Consider the following 22,126-nt stretch of genomic DNA (forward strand, 5'->3'; position numbering starts at 1 on the left):
CAGTAATAAAACATTCCTTAGGTCTCAGACATTGTACAGAGCCAAGAGTTAGAGACTCCATAGAATTAACTAAATGACACAGTTGCACAAATGTTGCTGCTTTAGTGGCCTGGCAAGGACAACGTAGACCACAGAAATGGCTTAATATACTATGTATATGTATGTATGTGAGTGTGAGTGCCTGTGTATGTGAGTCTGTGGGCTGAGTGACCCCCGGTTCTGATAAGTAGGGCGACAGAGGGTTCCTGTGTGTGATGGTGCAGCCCTGTGCTCTACTACAGTCCAAAAGCCAATGAACAGGGAGTTCTTCCACTGTTCTAAACTAGAGCAAAGCATACTGATGACCCTTTAGAACAAAACCACACGGTGAAACTGACAATGCTACATTCCCTGAATGCAAATTTTAGATAAAAGATCAAAAGAATTTGTATAGTTTGATTTTGTATTTTCATGGGTATGGACACAATCTGCCTATGCTATGACAGCTTTGTAATGAGATTAACATTCCTTTAATGTTTTTTCAATGTCTTCTAAATAAATACATTTTTAAACATTAGGCAGGGGGTCAGTGAGCTGGGCAAACAGGGGTGCAACTGAGCTTCATGACAAGGCTGTCTAGAATGTTCTTTTTAAAAAGACGTAAAAGTAAAACCTTGCGCAATTCATCAGTCACGTTAATCCTATACTTGTTAGGCCTTGTTGGTTCTTTCTCTAATGTAGGTGATGTGATGGATCGTCGCAAACAAGATCCACTGACATTATTATACAGTATAATGTGCTAATTATAACCAATAATTATATTCCAACGCAGGAGGTAATTAAAGTTCAACTGCTGGCCTGCAACTTTAATCAGCTCATCTGTTAACGAACAAGATGGCAATTTTAGATCCCAGGCCCTATAGATTATCTGGCATAATCCTAATATATAAATAAGTCAAAGCAAACAGAGCATTTTGTCAATAGTTAGGAGCTTAGGCAGTACTATTCATTTGGGACGTATTTTTGGCTGCTTTCGCATAGTACAACACGGCTTGGTTTAGTTTGAAAGGTAGTGCCTGGTTTGTGAAATGAAGTAGTTCTGTTGATGTAGTGATCGTTCGGTAAACCCTTTTTCAGGACAACAGTCTAAAAATATACGTCAAGCTTCCTGTTTCAGAAACGCAACATTATCTGAGTTTTTCAAAGCCATTTAGATCTACTCCACTGACCACTGTTGTAGCCAAACAGGAACCTGCAACACATCGATATCACAATCAATACTGAAATAATGTGAAACTGATTTGAAAACACTAAACTAATTCCTCATCAGAGGCTGACGCTGCTGTGTTTGTTGGTGTGGTTACAGAACACTGTAGGCTGTGCAGTAGGGTATGCAAATGCATCAACATGTCATCATGCTGCCATATCGTTGATATCATGAAATGACACTTTTTCTCGTGTACAAATTTATACCGGTATAATCATAAACGATAAGACACAGCCCTACTCCTACCTCATATTTCGCCTCCCACGTAAAATTGTGCTTCTATCTTTAGCCTCTGTCCACTTTTAGTAAATGTTTAACATTCTCCTTACAGTTTGTGATTGCTTTGAGACTTTGTGGTCAAGCAGGGAAGTGAGGGATTTTGGAGAGATTTTCTGGATAAGGTTTTTTAGACTATTAGATTAAGCCCACTTACAGAGGCATGGCTTGTATCAGTCAGCAATGTTAGTGGCCATTAGAGTGAATTGTGGTAGGCATGGATGGCAGACATTCCAATGTGATGCTAATCCAATACTACAATACTAATCCAATACCACAACAATGATAAACCAATCCACTCCTGATCCCAGCACCATGGTACCCACACACTGTATTGCCACTGGCATGTCCATGTCAACCCAGGCAATAACAAGGGTGTAAAACCAATAATTTAGTTCTAAAGTTCTCAATACAATATATTAGTCAGTTGTTCAGTTGCTTGGGGCTGAATGCCACCTGTCACTCTGCGAAATCAAAAGAGCTTAATGACTTTCCCTATCATACCAGGTAAGATGGGAAGAGAGAGGCATTCAAATTGTGTGTGTGTAGAGCTGACACGACCAAACACTCTACCACCAAGGCAAAAGAAAACATGTCGCCTCCTATGAATGATATAGCTCGAATCTGGACCAATCAGTGCCATATGTCACCTTGTGATTTTGTGTGTGTGTGTGTGTGTGTGTGTGTGTTGGACAATGAAGACTCAGTGGACGGCAGCTTCTGAAATGTGTTTAACTAACTAGTTGTTCTAATTTTTACTTTTGACTAGTAAACTGTGGCACCTGCATTGGGCCATTCAATGCATTTTCATTTTATAACATCTTTACAACACATAATTACCCAAGTGTTGTCAAAAGCCAATTTGTGATGTCTGAAATACTGTGTGCAATAGGACAAATGAATGAACAAATAATGTAGGCCTACTTAAGTTACTTTAGTTATTGTGGTGTGTAACAGACAAGTGTGAATCCTAAAAATCTAAGTCGATTTGTTGTGTGTGCAGCCATTTTACCTTTCTTCTGAAGCTGTGCTCTCTCCTTCTGCCGTAGGTCTACCTCCCTGCCCAGCGCCTTCCTCTGCCGCTCCAGCTCACTGCGAAGCACACCGATACGCAGCTGCATGCACTCTCGCTCCTTCTTCTGCTTAGTGAAAAGGGGAGAAAAGGGAGGCACAAGGAAACAAAACAAAGGTAAGATAAAGGGCAACAGAAAACGGTGGGGAGATCTCTTTTTTGCATTGATTTAATACATATTTACCGAGCCAAACCTCACCATTTACACTGCAGAGCCCAGAGTTAATGACTCTCTATATGGCTGCAGGGAGTATGATGTGGTTATTCAGAACATCCCAATAAGCCCTGAGATCAGTGGTGAAAAGGTTCAAAAGTGAGCTCAATTCATGGGAATGGCTGGCCTAAAGCTAACTGGTGTGGGGTTTTGGCTGTTGTCCTGCAAAGGGCTCGTCCTGATTAAGATGTGAGGATGTTTTGCTGAAGGCTGCGTGTCAGCCCTGGACTGACACTGTGGCTGAATCCTGAGATCGGGTTACCAGCAGGAAAGAAAAAAAAAGTTTAGACAAAAAAGGTCCATGTGAATGGGAGACACCGATGGGAGGAGAAGATGAGGCGAACGGGAGAAGAAGGGGCATTACGAGGTGTCAAGACACTTCAACGTAGTTTGAGTTTATACAGAATAGCAGACTTGTCCATTTAGGCAATGTTTCACTCACCTCAGCCCTTCCCTCTCAGCTGTAAATGAACATGTGTATATACAAATGAGGCACTTTATCTATCCTTCTAATTGCTATAAATATACCATTTTTATCTGATTTTTCATGTTTCAACCCATTAAATACTGCCTGTTTCATATTTTTAGCATATTTCATATAGTACATATTCTGCATTCATTCTTTCCTAAGTACACTAAGTTTTAACTACAGCTTTTCATAATTTGGGTAACATCTAACAAAAAAAAAAAACCCTTCCTATGTCTACCACACTTGGTTTAGCCCTCTACCACCCCCAAGAAATCACTTTGGACTCCTCCATTTCAGTTGAGAGAGAACAGGTGAAGAGGTGTTTCAGAAGAACAACATATGTTTCTTAATAAACTTTACAAATGGACTTATGTGTCTCATGTGACTACTGCACGTGTACGTCGCTGAAGCAATATATCGTGTTATAATGCTTTTTCTCACAAAACCTAATAATCCTGTATTCCTGGGCATCCTGATGGCTCAGCTGGCTAAGGAGCATATCTAGTACCTGGGATGTCCTGACTTCATATCCAGCCTAAGACTTTCTTGCGTAAATTATAAAGTTGTTCACACACAAGGAGGCCTGTAGATTGAATTTCTTCATTTATGCCTGTTTGGTGAAACACTGAATGAAATAAATGGATTACTAAAGAAACTGATCTACAGCCTCCTTGTGTGCAAAGAACTTTATGGACTTATAGGTTGACTTATTCCTGCACCCATCAGCACCTTTGAAGATATGCACTGCTGTGCCTAGAGCAATTGCATAGATTCATATATAAAAGCTTATTTAGGGTTCAAACCCCGAAGGGTTAGAAACTTATTGAGTTGATCCTGGTTTATTATTTGTTATTTGCTGTCCTCTGCCATGGTTCAAACTGCTGTGAGCTGGAACGAGGTACAAACATGAAACTTGGCCAAAAAATTGAAATATTTTTCTTTGCAATACCATACTTCTCACCATAAAATTACATGAAAGTAATATTATATGAATTTTGTTGTAGTAAAATGACCCCTTACAATGTGAGAGTTATCACTATGGGTCTTCTCTCCACCATGCAATTTACAGCCAGCCTGCTGTTATTTCTTGGTTTGAGCTTACTTAACTTCTGTTGCCGCCTAAGAATATTTTCCTCTTTGCCCCCTCATGGTTCCAGCTTCATGTAAAGCTTATCTGATACCGCACATTCTGAAGATAAATGTATCCAAATCTCAGATCAGTTGTGCCAGAGACTGTTCAATCAAAGTAGCTTACATTGCGGCTTAAAGTCTGCAGCTTCACCACATTTTCGAATTGGAGGTCAGAAACAAAATAATTAAAGTACAAACAGAGTTTTAGCTCTTTACCTGATGGGAATCGCTTAGTGTAACTTTAAAAAGAAAAAAGGCTAAAAAAAAAAAAAAATACAAGAATTGTTGATTTTACTAGTACATTTGGGGTGAAAGGATAACTAAGACACCCAACACACAAAACAAAGCAACACAGCAACACATAATCCCTCAAAGGCACACCCATGTGGGAGCCCACAAAACAGTTCATCAACACCAGATGAGTCTCCATCAGTGTCTTCATCTATCTATGGCTGTAGCTGCTGTCTCTCTCACCACATGTAGCAACATCAGAGCGAAGCTCATTTGTCAACATCAGCTCTCTTCACGGGGTGTCCCTTTGTTAAGCCCTACATCTATATTAGGGAGAAGGAGCCTGACACCAACCAGCTAATGAAGAACTGCTGGGAGTTCATGGGTTGAGATCAATTTGGAAAAGATAACATGGATATACAGGAAATGAAGAGAAATATACAGTGAAAAATGATACCTTGGGGAGAGAAGATAGGGCAATTCAAAAATATGCAAGGAGGGATGGAAAGCGAACTGGAGGTGTAATAGTCTAGAGATAGAGAGATGGTGAAACGAAGAGTTGAAAGGGAGCGGGCCAGGTGTGATAACAGGTTTATCCTTGTTACTCCTGCTTTATTTTGTGAGTTGGGCCTGTGTCATCACAGACATACACACGCCCGCCTAGATAGCGATCGTACCCTGGATCAGAGGAAACACAGATATGCTTCTTCTTGAAGTCTTCTGAGGGCTTCGTGGGGAAAACAGAGGAGGTATCAATCAACGGGTAGGGAGAGGACTGATAGAGCCTCCATCTCTCCAATGTGTCGGACCCTGATGCTCACATGTTAACCACCACAGGCTTTGGCACGAACCATGAGCCTCCTACACTTTCACCAAGCACCAGAGTTGACAGGTAGGTCACGGCCTTTTTGTGAGCGTGTGTTTGTGTGTGAGAGACTGTAACCCCACCGCCATAGCCCGTCTGACTTCTGGTGAACATCAAACAGAAGCGGGTCAGCTGAGTAAATAAGCAGCAGGCGTGGGGGGGACCACGTTGTAACCCAGTAGATTAATGGCAGAGTGTGGGTGAGAGGGTGAAAGGGCCAGGCGCTGGGTTGGTGGCCTCCCCTCTGTCCAGCTTTGATCCACGCTGGCTGTGAAGCGCACATAAGGATAGTACAGAGCTCTCAGATCCCTTATAGAAGCAACACAATGCTCCACTCACTTCAAGCCTCCTCAAAGTATCTACGCTGGAACAGGAAGGCAGAGGACATGGATTATGTGATTTATTAGCTGATGTGAACTCTGAAAAGGCCAAAGGAATGTTTCACTGAAGAGGAAATATTAGACACAAGAAGACCCTTTGTGGCAAAAGTGTTGAGCTTGGATGTTTTTGTGTGAAGGCTACATGAGGCTTTAATGAAGCTGCTTTGATAGGTAGAGTGGAAGTCTGAGGAGAAGAACAAAGATGAGCCATATCAAAAGCTGATTGAGAGCAACAGCTGCATCTGAGGAGGAGGTGGAGCAGAGAACAACAAGAGGCACTCACAAATTTTTAACACACTCAAGACCCTCAACTTGGCTGTCTGCAAAAACAGCACATGCTAATGCACAACATACACACTCTAAAACCTGGTCCACCACACATTAACACAAACAAAATACCCCATGTAAGCAGCTGGGCCAGGAAAGCATTTAAGCCTGGGTGTACTAACTGCTAAAAGGCATGTAATCCTAAAACCAAAAATGCTTTTACCATAGGCTAGTCTACCTGGAGGATGAAAAGACCAAGGTGTCACTGCCTCAGGGCTTTTATAAGAACTGGAGAGAAGGGATGCTTTTGAAGTGAATGTTTACAATAAACACAATGTCAAACCTGGGATTAGCACTCCATTTTCACAGCTGTGCGGCTGCCAATTCCAAAAATGTTAAATATGCTTTCTTGCTTTTGCTTGGGATCCTTGTTGAGGATATGACAGGAGGTGGAAACACAAACAGTGGATTTGGGTCGAAGTATTACCATTGGTAGCTGGGGATCTAGTTCATTCTGTGCTTCTTCTCAGATAAATTGCCAAAACAAAAATATTGTATATAATAGCTAACCATAGGGCAGAATTACATCTCATATTACATTACAATTACCTCTGGGGATCTGAGTGATACAAACTATATAATCCTGGTAAGTATTTAGCATAATACCATCTATCTTAGATACTGTATTAGCGGATATTGCCAAAGAGTCCTTTATAGCTGACTACAGCTATAAAGACCTCTGGTGGAAACTGATGTTCTCCAAAAACACCAAAATGTGAACTCTACCCCTCATTTCATCTTCATATATTTTCACTATAGCAGAAACAACTGATGGAACAAAAAGATTGACTACTCATGAAAATAATCAAATAAGCTGCCAAAACATTGATGGTGATTTAGAGATAAGCTGCTGAGTTCAAATTCGCCTTTGATGGGTGACGGTGCTCACCCGTTCCGTGCAGGTCGCCGTCGTCCTCAGTTTTTCCTCAATCTCCTTCCCAATCCTCTGCACTGTCACTTGGGTCTGCTTGATGGCTCTCTGGGCTGTGTGAAGCCTACAAGAAAAAGGGGAACACAAAGTAACCATCCAGAACATTGTTTCTGACCACAGAGAGGACCACAAGAGCAACCAAATGCTGAAACTGGGTTTGCAAAGAGGCCACGGGATTAGCTAAGCAAAAATGAAACATCGGTGTTTATGACTACAACAGCCATTCATTTTATTTATCTTGCATGTTTACAGTAACTGTTTGGAGGGCAGCGTGTGAATTATTACACTCCCCATGTGGAGACTCATTGTGCTGTCTGTTTGCTATGACTCCTTATTTCTTTCTCTGAGGTTAAACCGGTATTGTTCTACTCTGTCTTTATAATTCTCAAAGTTAATGAACAGTTTTGATATTAAACAATGGACAAAAAGGATACTGAGAGCATTTTCAATGGAAAAACCCTAAGGTTCATTAGGACTACTTTTAGATGTGTTCCTTAAGACCTACGAGACGGATCAAGTTCTCAAATACCATAGACCGCAGAAGGCCCAACAGAATTTTAATCATTATTATCTTCCAATAATCTCACCACAAAATGAGGCCAAATTTTACCCGAAGGACTTCAACTTATCAATACCAGAAAGTGCATAGACACTTCAAAAGACCAGCTAATGAATTCAGGCCACAAAGGCGGAGACCTATTTCCAAATGTTTGTGTTGTCCTACAGGACTCATGTTATTGTCCCCTTCTGAAGTAAGTCACGTCAACACCATTCCTGAAATGACAAGTCTGAGTATTATTTAGGCCATCAATCACTAAGGGTGATAAACTTCCAAGTGTGTTTTCTTCAACTCTCCAGCCCATAGAAAAGACAGAAGAAACTAGCCACAACACAGCCCAAGGGACTCAAACAAACCATCAACAGACAACAATCCCACATGATAGGGAGGCTATAGTGGAAAGACACAAGGGGAAACTGGCAATTAGTAATCATATTGTCTGAACAGCTTGAGCTCATCCACTTCTTGCCAAAAGTATCAACGTTATTTATATGACATGAGAGTTGGATGTAGTGATCGGCTTTTCTTTCTCTGGCTTTAGGGATGAGGAATGGCTGAACTCTCGCTCTTCATGGTAGCACTTTCCCTGTCACCATGATTTCTCACCAACATGCTCTAAAGAACTTAATACTGCCAAGTAAGTGAAAGATATTAGTCAGAGAATTCAACAATGTTTAGATGTAATAAAAGGTGTTGAAACATAATGCACTTTTTACCACCTCTGAGGGCTAGTGGTTTCCTCCTCTCAGCTTCTATGTATTTCTACTGGACAATCAGTATCCGCGACCAGTTTGTTTATTCATAAAACTCCACTGAGGTGCTGCTCTGAGGTGCAGAGGTGCAAGTTATTTTGATGCCCCAACTGAGACACCAGTATATACAAAGCCACACATAGGAAACATACTTTAGGCAGGCTGGTAAACCACAGCAGTAATATACCTCTTCTCTACTGTTGCGTTCTTTCCTCAAATTGGTTGAAAACGTCTCATTTCCAGTTTGTGATGAAACAACTGACCTATTTGAGGGGGTGTTCATAAGACACAGAAAATGAAGAATGTGATTATGGTACAGAACAACAGGACTGTGGCTTGGGTCATCATACACTTTGAATTCCACTCCTGTAAAAAGGGTTTTGGCTGAGGTATGCACTTGCTTTGAGCCTTCTAGAAACTGCCTCTTGAGGGGGTTTAGTGTGTGAGGCTCTATTTAACAGGCTTCCAACTTGGTGGGGTAATTTTACAAATCCTAAGATGTTTCCTAAGGGATTTTTGTTATGAAACTCATATGGTCACCTCAGGATATTACTACATCTGGCTGGCAACCAACCCATGTATAAATCACTTGGATGACAATGTAAGTAGAGTTTGGGGTAGCAGACCTACAACATCATTCCATATTTTTTCAGCTCATATTTTTAGTCTGTCTGAGGTGACAGCGATAGCCATTGATGATAGTCCTTTGGAACATCAGGGCAAAGCTGTTTTGACAGCTTCATCTGTTTAGGTGATTGCAATGGTGGAATCTGATATGGCCTCTTCCCCTAGGTGAGAGTAGTTATCTCCTCTCCCCTTTTCACGCATGTCTGCCCCCTTATCACTCCATGAGTCTGGGCCCAGGGCCTGCCCATAAGGCCCTATCACAACCCATGGATCAGAGGTAGAAAGGAGGAGGAGAAGGCCTACCTCCATACAATTTCACTGGGCCAGTGGTACGACCGCTGGGCAACCGTCCAGGGAACACATTCTCACAAGCCATGACAACTTTCCTTTTCCAAGGCACGAGAAGTAACTGACAACTAAACCACGGGGGACTGGCAGGAAGTTATGACTGAGTGTTGCCTCTGCTTCACAAGCACTGAGCCCTTGATGTTCAGTCGATAAACATAAAAAAAAAAACAATAACACGTGTTCCTTTGACTGTGGCACTAGATCATGCAGGGGTGTCAGATAAAATACAAATAAAAGTGCTTTTGAAACTTACAGAAAACAGTCATTAAAGGGAGACTTATAGGTGTAATAAAATCACAGAGTAAATTTTATGTGATTTGGAGAAAAAAAAATTAAACAAACGGTCTTATTTGTTGAACTTATACCACTTCTAGCTTTTTAAAAACTCCTTCCAGTGGAGCTGGAGGGCAACAGACTTGGCAGCTTCCCCATCTTTTGTTTTCTGTTCATTTACCTCACTGATGACCTTAAAATAAATATTTACCATAGTTTATATGCTGTAGCGCGGTCCAGCATCTGCAATCGCACAATCAGTGCTGCACAGGCATCAGCAAAGGCAGATGTGTCATCTGGTTTACAGAGATAAGCGAGAAAAAGACCTGGGGTCTGAAGAAGAGACCAGAGAGCAAATCCACTGTCCCTCTGGGAGAAGCACAGAGGAGCACATCAAATCAACCACATTTCATGGCCTTATATAGCCGACGTGGTTGATTCAGGGGGTTTGAAGGAGGGATGCCAATTCACATAGCAATGAGAGAGCAGAATTCTGTATCCATGGTGGCATGAAACTTTTCTTTCTTTCTTCCTTTGTTGTTTGCATGCATTCTTACAATTATCTCCTAGTATCACTGCTAAGCTTTTTGTTCTGAGAGACCGCTTTGACCCAGTTATGGAAACTTTTTGAGGGATTTTTTTTTTTATATACTAAAAGGAATGGAGTGAAAAGGTCAGAGTAGCTGGTATTGTATAGGAAAACAGATGGCAAGCAGGAAAAGAGGAAGGGAATAAATACATTTCCTTGGCCAAGTGATATGATGGATTTTGTTTCTGAGATGATCTTTTATCATGTAAAAAAGAGACTGGAGAACTTGTTTAGCTTTCTTGGGTGCTCACCACCTCTGTTTCCCTCTATCTACAGATATAGGTTGGACAGTCAGACACAAACATTTCAATGTCAGGCCACAGTGATAGTCACAGGCGGGTTGATTCTGCATACCTCAGGTGTAGGAAACTTGGTACAAAAGACATCACACATCACAGCTTGGGCATCAATTGGCCCACATTCTGCAGACAAATGCAATGGTCACAATGCTTTACTCAATTCAGCTAAGGTTGGAAAAGGAAGGTATTCAGGATGTACTGAACAATGTGTTGGCCTGACCAGGTTTTCAGCTGTTCATCACATGCAAGCATGGCCAATGCACTTGTCAAACAAGCCTAGGTTAGTGGAAACAAGCCCAAGAAGTAATGACTGCATTGAATTCATTTTCAGAGACCATTTTTCATACACAACAGCGTGAACAGGGCAGCCAATTAGCCTACTCAAAACAAGCTCTGAGACATTTTCTGACAACAAATGAGGGATAATGTCCCAATAATATGCCTCCATCAAAGACAAAACAACCAACAACACAGAAAACCTGGAGACACTATGGAAGAAAAATCACAACAAACAACACCTTTAAATTCTGCCTGTGTCTCATTGGTGAGGAATGTCAACACATTTACCCACTTGCTATTCACCTCACTTCACCATTGTCTCCCTCTGCACATGGAACGGAAGATAAGATTACCGGGCTGCTGTTTTTTTGGCGAGCCTATGCACTTTTCCTCCTTCAGGCTGATGCTCTTGTGGGGTTCCGCTGAGATGCCATAAGCCATGTTTACACGACAACTACAGCAGAGATGGTGGGAAGCCAGAGAGATTTTAAGAAAAGATTATTTTTTTGTCTCAGAAGGGTCACAAAAAGGTTGCGCACTCTGCACATGATTATAGAGGTTTGCCTCCCTAGTCACAAGAGAAAGCCCCCTGCCCTTGCCTCACACTAAAAATTCTCAAACTGTTCCTCATGGTTACTTAAGCTGCCTGGTGTAATGAGCCAAACAATAAACAATAAAGAGGCTTAGCTGCAAAACACTGTTTTTTCATACAACAATGTCCCATAAATTTCTATTAGAAAGTTACAGCCTACTGTCTTTGTTTAAGAAGGTCAATACAAAGTGAGGCACAGGCTTAGAAGTGAGACCAAAAAAGGATTTCAGATGTGGGAGGAATGAACCCTAGATCAACAACCTGAGATAACAAGAGACAGCGCTGCTAGGCATGCACCAAAGATGTTGTAACATAGTAGGCAGAATGAGAGACAGTGAAAGAGAAAGCAAGACTGAGGGACTGACAGAGACAGACTGAATGATCAAAGGAAGGATCAGGCTGGAAAAAATGAAAGGTCTGAGGTTTTAGTCTTGTGAGAATCTAATTTGGCAGACCAGTGTCTGAATACTTTTTATCTAATTTCATAAAGTGAAATGTGTGTGTAAAATGAAAAAAAGTACCAACTTTATTTGGGGGAAAAGGAAGACCAAATACTGTGGTTGGTCTTAGAGGGGGTGTTATAGCCACAAATCTTCAAAAACAACCCCTGGACCACCTCTTCAAATGCTCAATATGGGATTGCTTTGATATTGCCCGAGTCTACTCCAGAGGTATGAAATGAAAACAAGAACATCCACATCCATATCTCCATGGTGATTTAAAGCTTTGGCAAATAGTTTGTTTTCTGTAGTCTGGTTGCCGCTGGTTGAGAAGCTGGGGTCAGCTCAAGACTTAGCTCCAGCTGGCCGTTTAAACTGGTCTGTCTGATGCTGGACCACAACAATATCACGTGGTGGATAACTTTGGCCCCAGGGTCCAAACAGCACGCGAATATACCTTAGGGGCTGCTTATCACTTCCACAACCCCTGGGGCATAAGAGACCAACACAGAGCTGCACCATCACAGAGTACTACTTCTAATGACACACACAAGTAAAGAAAGGGCAGAAAAAACAATGTATAGACTTGATCATCCCATGACCCACGAGAAGTGTGTGGCAGAGTGTGTATCTTCAGAGACCCTGCTCTCTGCCTGTATTTTCTTGTTTTGCTGAGCTTGGGACTCTTCTGGGCTTCAGCCTTTGGGGAGTGGGTGTGTAGCTCCCAGCCAATAACAGTGTTCAGTGTCAGATTGATAGCACAACATCCAATAGGAAGCTATGTCCACGCTAGGACATAGCGAGGCGAAACATCAAGCAGACAAAGCTCATACTACGTTGAGAGTGAATATGGGGTTGGCTTTTACCCACTGGCAAGCGCTGTAGGAGAGGATGAAGATGAAGAGTGACACGGTGTTGGCCTGTTTTCTGCTGGACAGGTAGATGCTGGCCAGCAGTTAGCGTAGCCAGGGAGGAAGGGCCAACTGTCAATGTTGTGTTTACAAATCACAATGACAAATCCTACTCATTCCGCCTTTGACCCAGGGTAAAGCCGAAGAGTCACAGTTCAAAACTGTGGAAGTCGTGTCCTCAAAATGATGTTATGAGTTTATCCAACACAGGTCACAGTTACAATGGACCTGAACCTTAATCAGCCAGCATCTAACTCATTTTTGCCATTATAGACATTATTCAGTGTCAAAAACTAAGCATAAAATTCCTTTTTGTTTGAGCCAGCTATGAGCAAGGATCTCTGAGTCACTCAAGTACATCCACTTAAAGAGCACTTGAATTACATTCAAGAACATATTAGGCTGTCAAAAATGAAAAAAAAAACAACAACCAATATAAGCTAGAAGCAGACTGAGACTCATAGCCAAGTCTGCAACTTAACAGCAAATCGCTCATCTTCCTACTTCTCCATTTTGTCCATATCCAATCAAGTAGTCAGTCAGTCAGACTGCTGACAGCAAGCCGAGGCTACCACTAATCCTATCAAGTCTTCCTTCCCCTCTTGCTCCTTACACTTAATCAAGGCTTTGCCTGGTAAAAGAGAACAGTGCACTTGGGAGTTTGAAGAACATCTGATCCTGGATCAATAGTACCTAAAAAAATAAAGTAAAATACAAAGCTGGATTACTATTGTCACTGTCTCCCTCCCCAGAGACCAAGCTCCATATAGAATGTGGGTCAACCTCCATCCAAGCCTGGAGATCTCTCTGGGAGAGGCAAGAGTTGGCTGATTGATGATCTGTATTCTCTCTCTTCATCTCTCTATCCAAGCTTGCTCATATTTGCAAGCCCACATAACCGTGTTCCTCTCACAGTCTAGGGGTCTTTCAACCCGAGCCAGGCAGAAAAGCAGACAGTGCATTTGCTGACAAATTGCCGTCATTAATCAAGATCCCAAAGTGTTCTTAGAGTGGGAGCTCCCATCCATTCCTGTTATAGCACGGTACTGAGGAAGAGGCTGTGTACTGGGCCAAGGCAGAGTGAGAGAACTGGGCGAGAATATCTGGGACTGCGGATGTCCTCTGTGGCCACGCGTCACTGTTCCTGGTGAGAGAGAAGTCTACTCCACATTCTCTGGAAGAGGTACAATAAGATTTGACCAAGGGAGAAACTATTTGCACAACACCAAATGATGGAAAAGTCAAAGCACACTGAAGTGCCAGACACATATAAATGGGGATGCTATAGATCATTTATCAGTGCATGCAACCCAGGCAGGTGAGCTAATAACAAAACCAGAGACTTCCTCTCTATGCACGGTAGTTCTGCAAGCCGCTCTCCACTTGAGTGCTTCAGAAGTTAATGCACTTAGAAAATGTTAGAGCTCTGCAGGTCAGAGACTCAATGTTATATATGGTCACGTACCACAGGGGGTGGGAGGATAATCCCTGTTGGAGCCTACAGTATCTGATGAATCATTCTACAGTACATGATCATAAACCATGAACATATGAGTGCGCTGAGCCAAGGCACAGCATAGAGAAGAGAGAAAAAGAGACAGAGACAGAGACAGAGAGCTGAAGGCAGAGGAACCTGAGGGGAAGAGGGGGGATCAATGGCACCGCCTTATAAATTCCACAGAGTCCCGTTGGGGTGTGGATAGAAGAGCAGGATGGGGGAGAGGGCTGCAATAATGGAAGAAGTCAGAAGAGGGGTCATAAAAGCTGTATGATTCAACCTGGGCTATCCCTCCTGTGAGCTGCAGGGAGGCAATGGTCTCCTCTCCCATAAACTAAACCGTAACCGTTGCTGGATGAGGGAGCGTTGTTAAAGTTCGACCTAGCTTCATTTTCTTGACACAGCAAAGAACTGAGATGCACATCAGGAATAGATTTCCCCCCACCTTGTTGATTCCTATGGAAAGAAAACAGTAGTAGAGGCCGTCGTAATGCTTCTAATGACAGGATCCTCATCCTATCATAGGAGTCTCAACCCTGAACCTCCCAGTTAGAGATTTATTTAGCCATAATCATGTGTAATTAAAATGTTATGTGATAAGGCTATGGTTACTTGTGTATTTCCCTTTGGGAAAGCCCTGGTGATCGTGTAAGTAGTGTTTACATTCTCCCGCATTCAAATATAGAACAAACTGGTCTATGTTTGTCAACAGATTCCAGCAAAGACTAAATGTCATCTGAAGATCTTAGTTTCTAAAGCAAGGTTCTCCTCTCAATTAGTGATTTACTCAGTGATATGAATTTGAATTAGAAGTTACTCTTAGCATCATCAAGCCTATTCATTTGAACAGAATTTATTATTCCAACTCTGAAGCTGACCAATGATGACAAAGTGCCTTTATTTGATTAACTGGATTAAAATGTCCCCCATGTGTGCCCTTTCATGTCCAAGAAATGCAAAGTAGACTTATTCTTGGCAGCCCTAAATAAAACTGGAGGCCGACACAGATTCCCTGATAACTGGTGTAGGTGTTGGTTTTCCTGTGGCGCCATCTGGTGGATGACCTGGGATTCACTGGAACTACAGAAAACTGCAGCATTTCAGTTACAGAGGCAGCACTGGGAAGCCTGATCATATGACCAGGAATATGGAAAGGCAGGAAAATCTATTAGAATGAAGGTTAGTTAACTGTCAAAAAGTTAAATATACTGAAAAACAAGGAAAAACATACATCCCATCTCAGCAGATGAAATTCATGACCTTTGATAGAATAGTCCCGTGGAAGAGAACATATTTGTAAAAACAAATTCTAAAAAGCAAACAGTGCAAAGACAAGGAAATGCAGACAGATGCTCTCTGCATATGCAATAAATCTGAGCAAAGTCAAAACCTTATGACATCCCTAGAGTTTTAGTACTGCAGTTTGTCAGTGGTCTTACCTGAGCAAAGAGAAGACACTGTAGGAGTTCCTGACTGAACTCTGGTCAACCTGAAGCAGACTGTTCTTCTTTCTTTCTGACTGGTCCTGCAACAGCCACATTTCAGCTTTTCAATTCACAGTCCGAATAAAGCTAATGTGATTAGTATTTGGTATTCCATTATCGAGAGAAGGGCCTGGAAAATTGACAAAGGCAGTACCTTATGATCAAAGTCAGCTGCATAGTAGCCATCATTCAGTCCAAATATGATCTCATTTGGACTCCTGGAGCGAATCTGTGGGCAAAGCATAGCACTGGAGTTTCATTGTGGAGCTTCAGAAAGACAGAGAGAACAAAGGAGAGCAAGCATCTGGGTCTGTGTGAGACTGTCCCATCTGCGTATGAGCTTTGAAAACAAGCACGGTCTCTGTAGAGTCCTGGCACCGCGCATTCATTTTAATACCATATATTTTGTTTTTGCCTTTTCATTTTTAATTGTGTGAGAATTTTTACAGCTAATTTAACCTTTTCAGAGTAGTGAACTTTAACTTTTAATTTTTTTTATGATTAGATATTATGCACCATGCTTAGCAGAAAATTACTTTCTACTGTAGATTTCAAAGGGAGATCCTGGGGCTCACAGGAATACATGGATATTGTCATGGGGTCCAAAGCAAAATGAGGTTAGTGTCACCATAATTTAAGTCAAATGAAATGATCCCAAGGAGAGAATGTATCAAAATTACTATGGTGCTGAACTGATTAGGAATTAGGAAACACAATTACTCAAAAGAGTTGTAGCAATAAATCCTGGAGGATAGCACATAGGTGTTACAGACACACTTATTTCAAAAGTGAGCCTCCATGGAAGCAGAAAAATTGTACCTCATGTATTTATCGGTTTCAGTTACACCACTGTCATCTAACAGTTACACAAGACAGTTACACAATTAGACAATTGCACAATTCAGTATTAACTTGACAACATAAATGTCCTCCTATATAAACATTCCTTGGACAAAGTCTCATGAATCCCATTCCTTGGCTTAATGTGTGTTTATTTTTGAAACCATGACATGATGTGCACACATTCACACTCTGTCCTGCTGCACACTGTGACAAAGGTTCATAGTACAGAAAGAACAGTGAAAAGTTAAAAGTCTTAAATTTGCCTCTTGATGATCACGCTGCCACTGTCATGAAAAGATAGCACAGGAAATGTTTCAGATAATGTTTTTCCATCTTACAAATCCTAAAAAATTGATCGGTATTAAATTTATTTTGTGATTTTATAACACATTACATGCACTTTTATATAAACTAGCACTGACTAGTATAATCCTGTGGCACAGCTCCAGACTGCAGGAATTGGCTGCCGGGTCAGTGACTAAACACACAACACAAGTCTATATTTCCACTATTTTGAATTCACTTTATTGACAGGCTCTAAATGTTTAAAAAAATCTTTTTAAGATTTTACTGTTTATTTATTTATTTATTTATTTTTGGATGCTGGGAATGAGTCAGACTTTTTTTTTAACCCCCCATGAGCCAGAGTGTGGTATGGAGACTCCTGATGCCTCCTCCATTTTTTTTTTTTTTTTAAGGCAACATTTTTGGTCATGAGTGGCTACTGTTGAATGGCTTTTGGCAATCACTTGGCAATCAAAGTATGGCCACTACTGTGTCTGTAGGTAGTGCTCTTTTCTTTCTCTCTTCAGCTATCAGAACAAACCAGTTCTTCTCCTGTTTATTCTAAAAATTCTTCTGCTCGTGCAACTAGGGGAAATGTAAAATTCATCATGTCCTTGGTATCAGAGACCTACAGTGTTAAGCATCCATTACCTGCTGGGTACAGATAGGACTCTGACTGTGAAAAAATGGTCTGGCAAAATGTACATATCTACAACTGGAAATGGTGTACAGATTTATGTTCTTGTCTTGCTTTTACATTTTTTAAATTGTTTTCATTGATTTATTTGTTTATTTTATCTTTCTTTTGAACTCCTTTGGGTTTTATAACTGCATTTTTGGAAAGTGCACTATGAATACATTATTGTTATAGACAGGCCATTAAATAAATATGTTTTTACTTTTTGGATATTTGTTGTATTTGCTCCTGTTTTAATCTTCTGTATTTCTACCGTCTATCATACCTGATAATTAATTGTTCATCTGAAGGCTTTAATTCACAGAGCAAGTGCCAACTGAAAATTTAAAAGGATCATTTTCATATGCTTGTGTGCTGACCTGCTGCCCCGTGTATCTGAGGCCATCCAGATTGACCTTCCATTCTATGAGGAGCTGGTACTGTTCCTTCTGTCCTCCCCAGATCCGAACCACAAAGCAGGACACTGACGTGTCAAGAAGGTCCGGCAGCATTCCAAAGTCTAGACTCCGCCAAGTGGGATTCTGGCACACACACACACACACACACACAGGAAAAAATTAGCACTGACTGTATATAAATTTGAAGGTCATGGTAACACTACATAAATATGTGCCACAACAACTAGTCAGACCCTTAACAATTTTTTTTTAATTTTCACAGATGAACTTTTGCAACAGTCTCATAATAATACATTTAGTTACATGAAGGAATTCAGCTTTCTTCTCACTCAGAAAACCCCTTTAAACATGGACCTGGTCGTTCACTTGTTTATATCAAACATTTACAAGCCCCACATCAAGTCTAGAGGGTGCAGGGCTGCACAGGGCTGCACAGGGCTGCACAGGGCTGCACATTCACAGAAAATGATACTGCTTTTGCTTGATAGTTGCCATGAACAGCAGTGCATGTGGACAAAGCATTTTCAAGACAATTTCTTTTTCACCTCTTGAAAAAAGTCAGTTCCTCATGCTAAGGGTTTTTCTAATGTTTAAAGTCAATCAAATACTTTCCCAAATATGCGACTTGATTTGTAGACCAGGGATCGTGCACAGCAGCAGAATAACTTGCTCAGGAAACTTTACAAAGACCTTTGCCTGTGATAAAAGACTTGGCCTTCTGTAATTTATAATTTGCAGTAGTCAGTGTTGCAATTTTGATAGTTTTTCCATCAGTTGTTCGGCCCAACAGTGAGTGAACCTTTGATGTACCTACCATTCTATTCATACACTACACACTAACTTTTCAAGACCGATCTCTACTGTGTTCTCCGTCCCTGAACTGCCTGGCTGCTAGCATTAATCCTCCAAAGTAGCCATTCCCATCATTCAGTAATGTACCATTTCCCTCCAGAAGAAAGAAATGCTATCACTTGATCTGCAGGTCACTTTTAATGTCAGGCAGGAAAGGAATGTCAAAAGCAGAAGAAAAATCCAAAGGCTGGAAGGGTTGGTGTGGGGCAACAAGAGAGGGAAAACAGAACTAGTGAGAGTCACTGCAGGAAGCAGAGGGGGAAAGCGTTTAGAACAAAAACAGGAAGGCCATCAGGAAATGTCTCCATCAACAAATGATATTGGGAAAGGCACTGAACGCTGGAGAGCAAAGGTCAATTAGGACATTAAAATCAACAGGGGGGAGCAGGACTGAGAGACAAGAGAAGTCACAACTGTGTTCTGCAGTGCATTATACATTCAGTGTGCCATGAGGGAGGGTAATGAACGGTATGCTGGTAAAAGAGCTTAGGTCAGCTCATGACTCGGCATTTATGCTGGTAGTAATGGTCTGCTATCCCTGGCTGCTGTCATAGTGCAGACCTTCATGCAGAGCAACAGCGGCTAGCACAATGCTAGGAAAGCGAGACGTGCCAAAAGGGAGGAGGATGACCCCAGCATGCCAATAAGAATAGGAACTGGCAAAATCACACCATGACCATACAAACAATAGACTGAATTTCTAAAGTTTAAACACAAAGAGGAACCATGTATCGGAGTTGGATATATATTCATGCTAATGTAAGGCCAACTTTCCCGTAGCATGCTACCCAGCACATGCGGCCATTACACATTGCAATTTAAAGTTTGAAAATCACTTTTATAAAAGGTTTTGATTAAACAAAACAGGCAAAAACAAAATGGCTAAAAGTGTCTGGTGGACAGGGAGGGCACTGGTTTGGTTACTAGTCACTGAATGGGTGAAATACAGGAAGCTTGTCTTCCTTCTGCTTGGCGCTACAAATAATGACCGTTGCACTTTCAGAGTTGTAGTCACTGCTGGGCTAGCACTTCTGCTGTACGCACGCATGCACACAGACACACACACACACACACACTCCAACAAAGGGCTGGAGGCAATGACAATATCCTGATCCTATCCCAGAGAGCTAGATCTGAAGAGTTCAAATATTTTTCACTCACCAGTGAGTCTCGTATGACTTCACTCTTGTAAAAATCTGAAAAGACATGGAGGAGAGCTGGTTAAAACAGAAGAGAAAACACATGTGCACATGCACAAACACATCAAGATCCTTCATGGGAAAACAACATTTTTTTGATTGAGCCAGTGATTGAGTGTGTCAAGTGTTATGGCCACTACATAAATATATTTATGCTCCCTAACCTCTTCCATTTTTGTGTGAACACTGTGAAATATACTCAATTATTTAAGCATCACAAGCTGTGTCCTGACAATCTGAGAAATGCGTGTTTTCACACCACATGTCATGATAACCTTGATTATTTCTGCTGCAGCAGCTGTTGTAGCTAATATAAGATAGAAACTACTCCTTTGAGGGTGAACGAGTGAAACACAGAGCCAAGAAATAAAAATGTGCATGATAAAATATCCTCGTGTCAGTGTGTTTTTAACATGGATAATTAGTACATGAGAAACTGATGGGGGAAGCAGAGGGATGGAGGTAGGGGGGGTTTAACACTCACCTCTAGATATGCGGTCTTCTATACAGAGGTGTAGGGTGAAGTATGTGTCCAGCAGCGGGGAACCATTCTTGTTGACGATGTTTCTGGCCGCAATGCTTCGGAGGTGACGCAATCGTCTCTGTTAAGCAGAGAGAGAGAGAGAGGAGGGGGAGATGCAGTGAATCTGAAGATGATGTAAATGTGATGATGGAAGTGAGGATGGAGAGATGGAGAATAGATAATAGACAGACATCCGGGCTGTCACATTCAGTTTTATACTGACCATGTGATTTCGGCAAAATCTTACATGTAGTCTATGCTTATACACACTGTATAAAAGTCACCTTGGGGCAGCAGGGTGTTGTAGTGAGTAGACTGTCCTCAGGCTCAAGCCACTATGCTGAAGTGTCCTTGAACAAGACACTGAATCCCTACCAGCTCCCGGGCAAGTGAAAAAAGATCCCTGCAGGGATCAATACAGTATCACATAATTTATACAGAAATAGCCTGGATATTAGAATATCAATACAAAATATATATATGTTTTAAGTACATTATGGACTATTGCACATGCATAGAGTCAACCCCAACAGTGACGCTCTGCCTGCCAGACATCAGCGTTTCAAATAACAAAGGCATGACGTCTTCATGGTAGATTTAAACGGCCTGTTAACTCGACAGGCATGATCAGCCGTGACAGTCAGGCCATCACATGTGAGCTAAAGCAACACTTTGACCAAGGACGTGATCTATGACAGCTTTCACATTAGCAGCGAAAGAATCACAGAAAAGCCTACTGTCTCTAATCATGTAAGTTTACCCCTAAAAGCAGAGATCATACACGTGGGTCAGTCTATAAGCTGAGCCTGCAGCTGGCTTACCAGCAACACAATAAAACTCTTTGCACTGTGGTTTCCAAGCTAGAATACCCATGATTCATCAATAAATCTCTCTTCCTGGTTGCAAACAAGGTGGACAACACCAGTTTTGTTTGAATATTAGGCCTAATCCAAGGACCATGGTTCCAAAATGCTCCAAACAGGGCAAGCCTGTTTTAGTTTTAGGACAGGAGTATCTAATGACATCCCCTATAAATAACATGGAAAACTTGAGACTTTGGCTTCAACATGACAACAAATGATCCTAAACAAAGAGATGTATGAAATACAGGAGGTGCACAGCCGCCATTTACTGTCGGGAGGTCTTCCTTCAGGGCAACATCGTCACAGCAATAGCACAACTCGTGCAACTCTCGTCACTTGAGCAGCAGGCCCAGCCTCCCTGCCGTGCCACCATACTGAGACTAAATCTAAGTCATGGGATTCCCTATAAGATTAAAGGTCTTGGAAACAAAAACAGTGTTTGTTCAACACGGGGCATTTGGCTCCTCAAAAATGTCAGTGGACATTTCTGAATGGGCTAAGGAAAAACTATGAGCATACTGGTGCAGTTTGAAGCAGCGGTACTGGGTTGGGCTCTCCTCCAGAAAACACTAATATCAGAGCTCTTGTTGCAGAGTATTGTAGATTTGCTAAAAACTCAGACAAAAGGGCAAAAGTAGGGTCACTTGAGATTAATGATGACAAAGGCCCAAAG

The 22,126-nt window shown here is 41.6% G+C and overlaps 1 protein-coding gene across 1 annotated transcript in view; it reads right to left on the minus strand.

The window, feature by feature from the left end:
- The window catches only part of uvrag (UV radiation resistance associated gene), a 103,069-nt gene that overhangs the window by 77,700 nt on the left and 3,243 nt on the right, over window positions 1-22,126 (minus strand). Inside the window, exons 2-8 of the mRNA XM_030068716.1 lie at window positions 20,552-20,669; window positions 20,030-20,064; window positions 17,978-18,139; window positions 15,948-16,022; window positions 15,749-15,834; window positions 7,101-7,206; window positions 2,535-2,661 (exon numbers count right to left, since the gene is read on the minus strand). Coding sequence (XP_029924576.1) covers window positions 2,535-2,661; window positions 7,101-7,206; window positions 15,749-15,834; window positions 15,948-16,022; window positions 17,978-18,139; window positions 20,030-20,064; window positions 20,552-20,669 — 709 coding nt within the window. The remainder of the gene's footprint in view (window positions 1-2,534; window positions 2,662-7,100; window positions 7,207-15,748; window positions 15,835-15,947; window positions 16,023-17,977; window positions 18,140-20,029; window positions 20,065-20,551; window positions 20,670-22,126) is intronic.

This window comes from Myripristis murdjan, chromosome 14 (assembly GCF_902150065.1).
Source record: "Myripristis murdjan chromosome 14, fMyrMur1.1, whole genome shotgun sequence".
In the NCBI taxonomy this organism is placed as follows: Eukaryota; Metazoa; Chordata; class Actinopteri; order Holocentriformes; family Holocentridae; genus Myripristis; species Myripristis murdjan.